The sequence below is a fragment of the Aplysia californica genome, unplaced genomic scaffold, assembly GCF_000002075.1.
Source record: "Aplysia californica isolate F4 #8 unplaced genomic scaffold, AplCal3.0 scaffold00032, whole genome shotgun sequence".
Taxonomy (NCBI): Eukaryota; Metazoa; Mollusca; class Gastropoda; order Aplysiida; family Aplysiidae; genus Aplysia; species Aplysia californica.
The window spans coordinates 1,060,579-1,066,804 of NW_004797302.1; the positions used below are offsets into that span (position 1 = coordinate 1,060,579).

At 42.7% G+C, this 6,226-nt stretch overlaps 1 protein-coding gene across 1 annotated transcript; it reads left to right on the forward strand.

Moving 5' to 3' along the window:
• The first annotated feature begins 1,602 nt into the window (after positions 1–1,602).
• On the forward strand, positions 1,603–4,607 carry LOC101848019 (cholinesterase 1). Its single transcript, XM_005091572.3, has 2 exons — positions 1,603–1,939; positions 2,490–4,607. The coding sequence occupies exons 1-2, from the start codon at positions 1,723–1,725 to the stop codon at positions 3,941–3,943; spliced, it is 1,671 nt and encodes a 556-aa protein (XP_005091629.1). The 5' UTR covers positions 1,603–1,722; the 3' UTR covers positions 3,944–4,607.
• Positions 4,608–6,226: the final 1,619 nt, after the last annotated feature.

Genomic DNA, 6,226 nt, shown 5'->3' on the forward strand with positions numbered 1-6,226 from the left:
CTTCTTCTTCTTCTTCTTCTTCTTCTTCTTCTTCTTCTTCTTCTTCTTCTTCTTCTTCTTCTTCTTCTTCTTCTTCTTCTTCTTCTTCTTCGATGTCGAGCACAAACTGTGTACTCCGATTCAAATCTGAGAGACTGCCTTTGAGTTTTCTCTCAAGAAGAGTCACATTCTGCCAGGTCTGTGTACGGAGGGTGGCTTAGCGCGAAAAGTTCTGAAGGATGGCTGGCATCCTCTTGGTCGTGTCCGCATTCGTAGGTCGCGGACTCTCCCACTTTTAATTTAGTGTGCATTTGGTGTTTGGGTCTGTTGTGACCACAGTGGAGTCGAAAGATTGTGACCTGGTCTGCTCTATTTGGCATGTAAGTAGTAGTAGGGGTCACGTTTGTACTATGGAAACAGTTTTTTTTCTCTCTCTCCAGTAAAATTTTACTTTCTCGACTAAACACATTTTAACAGTTTGGTGACGATATGAGACGTTCTTGTATTTGGGTTGTTAAAAAAACAAACTTTCAAGGAACAGATCTCGGTGTCTATGTTCTTGTGGTTAAATGTTTCGCCGTTGCGCCCTGAAGACCTGAGTTTGATTCCCGAGAGGAGAGAATTTTGATCGAGTATCTTGGTCTCACAGCTGGGATATTGTAGCCCTCACAGCCCGGTTTGCCCTTGACTGGCAGGGTTGAAGTCCGCCTGCGAACACAATCTAAATCCTTGTAATAACTGGCTAGGTTTGACATCCATAACTTATTACACGGACAAGGCACTGATTAAGATTTTGTCATTTTAGTAATATTTGCAGATTTTGATCCCCGGATATTTCTCTAGATCTTGCAATTCCAAACCTTTATGTATTCTTCTATTCACCCCATTTTCTGTTCTCTCCTCCAAACTTTTTATTGTCTGGCCTTCGTATTTAAATAAATTCCGCTATTTTTTTCAGTGTTCGTGGTTTCTTTTTAACAGCAACTTTTTTGTTGCTGTTGTAGTTTTCTGCTCTCGTTATTTAAGATATTCAGATTAATGTCCAATGTTCTTATCTTTGTCGTAAACAGTCTGTGGAAAGTCTCTCATCATCGACGAACCTAATATCTAAAACGCTTACGTAAACTAAAAATAGCCTTCCTTTTGTTCTGTAGATAATTAATTAAGTCGGTCAAGCTTTCAGTGAATATGGATCTCTCTCTCTCTCTCTCTCACTCTTTCTCTTCCGCTGTCTCTCTCTTTCTCTCTCTCTCTCTCTCTCACTCTTTCTCTTCCGCTGTCTCTCTCTCTCTCTCTCTCTCTCTCTCTCTCTCTCTCTCTTTCACTGCCCTGTCTCGCTCTCTTCACTCCCCCATCCCTCTATCTCTCCTCAGTGTGTGCTTGGAATGTAATGGTAAAAAGCATTCTTGACGCCTGAGAAAGAGACAGTAGATAAAATGAAAACTTCACCTAAAGTTAAGTACTGCATTATCTGGAACTCTAGGCAGACATGACCTGTTGAATGTTGACTGCTTCACGTTATCTTTCACTACTGTCAAATCTACAGTTGGCCTTGTTTTGTTTTCCTATTTTTTTAAAAATCCGGAACTTTCATTATTGTATCACCTCATTTTCAGAAGGTTTTCACTTGACTTTGAGTCGAGCGCCACTTTTTGACACTGCATTGCGATAGATATTTAAAAATGTTGAAAGCTTTCAGGCAGTAGCCTGAACAGTCATTAATCAACTTGGTTTTCAAGCACAATGGACAAAGGAATCCGAGAAAATCAACGTCCCATCCTCATGTGCCTCTTCCCACTGTTCATTCTTGCAGGCGCTGTCGAAGCTGTGATTCCACAAAGCAATTATGTAAGCGTTCTGATGAACCATGGACAGGAGATTAGGGGAACCAGAGAGACGTTGAAAGATGGCCGAAAGATCGACGTTTTCCGAGGAATTCCTTATGCTGAACCCCCGACTGGTGAGTGTTAAGTTTTGGTTACTTTTTTAAATTTTTATGTGACATGCGTATTTGGAACCCGCACTTCCTGAAAGGTATTTTGTATTGGTCGTTTAAAGAAAAAAGACAAGGTAATTGGTGGAAAATACGAACAACGATAGATATGGTTTGGTTTATGATAAAATGGTTTCCAAATTGTTAAATGTTTCGAAAGTAATCTTGTGTTAGTCTCTCCCCTTCTCTCTCTCTCTCTCTCTCTCTCTCTCTCTCTCTCTCTCTCTCTCTCTCTCTCTCTCTCTACCCTCTCTCTCTCTCTCTCTCTCTCTCTCTCTCTCTCTGTACCTATCGCTTTAGCTCTTACTCTATCTCTAACCACTACTCCTCTCCCAGACCTCCCTCCCCTCCCTCTAATCCCCCATCCCACTTCTCTCTCAACCTCTCCCTCTCTACGTCACTTAAGAGACCAGCAAAAGCTCATGTCTTATGCCCCCCCCCCCCCCGTCACTTTCATCTCTACACTAAAATGCATTCCTCCGCTTTCTATCCACATTCACCATTATGATTTTCTCAGGTCAAAGACGTTTCAAAGCACCGGTGGAGTCCGCGGGCTGGTCAGGGACCAAATATGCTCTGCACGAAGCCCCAAGATGCCTTCAGAGTATCACCCCAAAGCCTGGCACGAATGAATCAGAGGACTGTCTATTTTTGGATGTGCTCACCCCGGGCGTGAACGGGTCCTCCTCCTCCTCATCCTACCCCGTCATGGTGTGGATACACGGAGGGGCGTTCCTCCAAGGCGGAGCTTACAAGGCTTATGGGTCCAGTATGGCCGCTACCGGCGTCGTGGTAGTAGCCATGAACTACAGGCTCGGACCGTTTGGATTTTTGTCCACAGGCGATGACGTCATGCCAGGGAATTATGGCATGCTGGATCAGTTGCTGGCGCTGAAATGGGTGCAGAAATATGTCCACGTCTTTGGTGGAGACCCTAGTCACGTTACTATCGCTGGTCACAGCGCTGGATCTGCCTCCGTGTCCTTTCACGTCTTGTCTCCTTTGTCTGTGGGTTTGTTCCAGCGAGCCATCATGATGAGTGGTTTTTCGCTGTGTCCCTGGACTGTAGAAAGACCGGGGACTAAAGTAAGCCTGAAAGAATTCACGACTTTGTTAGGAAAGGAAGTGGGTTGTACAGAGTCTAGCTCGAAAGAGATGTTTATATGTCTGCAAAATGCAAATGCTAATGCAATTAGTAATGCTACATTTGAAGTGCAAAAACACAAAGGGGTACAATTTCTGGCATCACCAAGAGTTGAGAATACGTTCGGATTTCTTCCCAAAGACCCCTTGGATATCTTTCTCAGTGGCAATTTTAGTCGAGTTGACACAATCCGAGGTTTCGCATCAGGCGAGTGGCCATATTTCATATACGATCCAGATGACGACGGTATTTCAAGGGATGACTTCAAGCCAGATTACGAGAAGTTCCAAGGCATTTACGCCTACAAAAACAGTAGTTACATCACTAACATCGTCTCAAATTCTTACCTAGGCAACACCTCTGATCCCATAGCAGTTCGCACCCAATTATTTGATGCGCTGTTGGACACACTTTTCGCTGCACCAGCTGTGATGGAAATTGAGCAGTCTTTGTGGGGTTCAAACTCAGGGAAGCATTATCTATATCAGTTTAGTTACAGGGCAAGCGACACAGTCACTCCAGCCTGGGAAGGAGTTTCGCACTACGAAGAAATTGCAATTCTACAGAACCGAGTCACTGATCCGGCCGATCGATCTGTTGCATTGTTGACAGAAAGCGTTGTCTCAAACTTTGTAAAAACGGGAAACCCCACTGCGACACGAGTCGAGAACAATGGCGAAGTACTTCAGTGGGAACCGTTCACGAGCAGCAACCCCGCCCTACTCAACATCGACTCAAAAGCTTCACTCCAGAAGTTCCCCAGACTGGATAAAGTTCCTTTTTACAAAACGATGTTGGACGCGTTGAGGGAGACGTCTTCGGGCTAACGGTGCCGTTGAGAATTGAAATAGCCCTTCACCAGAAAGCACTGTCGAAATATGATTTGCTACTATGGCAATACATGTATCTGCCCCCCCCCCCCCCCCGAAAAAGGAAAAGAAATAAACTTTTAAAAAATCATCATAAATGAATAGTCATATACATGTGAATGTAAATACAGCTTATGAAAATGAAAGTGACGCAAATCTAGACCCCACCATGCCCCTTAAAAAAATCGACATGAACTAGACCATAATTTAGGAGATGGGCTTCGATCCTACCTGTCAGGACCTACCCGAGCTGAAAATGAGAGGGATACAACTTCCCCGGAGAAATGCCGAGATATTTAATACAAATTCTCCTCTCGCAGGAATCGAGCTCAGGTCTTCTGCGTGGGACGGCGAAGCACCCAACCGCTACACCACAGACTCCGGTCGACTGATGTCCTTCGCACGAAATCATGACATTGCCGTTGACAATGTGTTAAAAAATCCTCAACAACAACAGCAACCTAAAAAAAGATTACCAATTCAGCAAAGTACAATTTTTCCCTTCTGGAGTTTTTGAAAGACAGTCGAGTCTTCCGAAACAACTCACAAACAATCGAAGAACTGAAGCTTAATTGGTCGCTTTTAAGGACAAGCGGGCGAACCCAGATTTCGGGGGTTTCCAGAAATCTTGACCTACACCAAAAGTGGACATTGCCCTACCTATAGGAGAAGTTTAGTTTCGTTGGTTTGTATTTTTGTTTTGTTATAGAGAAAACTCTCCTTGTCTTTTAGAGAAACTGAAAAAGGGGCAAAAATTTACCTTCGATTTTCTCAAAACAGCATTTTTCGGGATAGTCCACTTGTGCTTAAAAGCGACCAATTTTGTGCCGGAAGCCCAAAGAATCAACCAAGATACAGGTACAGGGTTTTTCAAAATTTCCAGCGGCGTATCCAAGAAATTTTTATCCCCTGGAGCGTATAATCTAAATAGCAACCACCTTCTTTGACTTTGTTCGGCTGAGCCAGTTTTAAATGAATTTGTTCTTTGATGTACAAACACACGTTATGATTGATTTTAAAAAGATTTATTTATAAAGTTTTACATCTCATTCAATTTAGGTTGAAATATTAACAACTTGATGCTTCTCGAACATCCGAGATGTTTTCTTTATGATAACATATTTCTTGACGTCCCATTGATTAGATTCTGTGCGTTCAAAGTGTTGCTGAAATTTGTGTAGTTGACTTTTTGCCTTTTCACACCTTCATTGCTGAGATTTTTCCATCTAAGTTTGTACATGTACTGACTGGATAAAATGTCTGCTCCCGAGAGCTCTCAACGAAGCCTTAACATCTGCCCTTCTAAGAATATTAAGCAACTGCCCAGTCTGTGCAAATTATGAAATGGTAGAGGATTAACGACACTATCAGTACTATAAGGTTATAATTTAAGAGGCGAGACCTCTGAGTTTAACGTCCATCTCCGAAAGGACTGAGCCAAAAGGGAAATTCGTGTAAAGTGTCTTTCCAAAGGACACAACGTCGGACCAAGCTGAGGCTCGAACCCCTGAAACTACAATATCACGATTACGTGTCCGGTAGCCTAACCACTGGGCTACTGACGCCACTGCCCAAGCTGTAGGACAATGTCCTGAAACTTCTCCTATAAGCCAGTAGAATCATTTTTTCCCAGTTTAGATTTAGTAAGAGCTTTACGGCGCTTGCAACACAATAGGTCATACAAGTGCCGAAGGTTAGTAGAGGTGTTACAAGAGAGACACGCACAAACAAGAAGCAGGAAAGACCAGGACGACAGATGTTTGATAGGAAAGAAGGAGCAAACCACACTAGAGCAATCAGTCTTGGAGAACACAAGCGAGGACACATGTTGACGCAGCAGTGAAGAGGTTTAAAATGTGTTAATTTTCTTTTAAAGGCTTTCTGCGCGTACACTCCAACCAATCAATAAAACATGTATAAAAGTGAACGAATACATGGGTTTCTTTGTTATATATAAGAATTTTATTTCCAAATCGTAAAATTGGCCGAAGAACACAATCAGACAGTATATATATATACGTACAAAAAACTCTTACGTTATATTATTGTTGTCTATAGCGTTTGGTCACTGTTCACACATCGGAGGCAGAACCAATAACCAGAAACGTCAGCTTGCAGTGGATCATAGGTCACAGTTTTGTAACTTATTCTGCAATTGAGATTTCATTTAAAACAGTATATATCTTTGTACATGGGGTAAGAGAGTGCCACTGTTTAGCCTTACTTCTTCTCTCCCCCCCC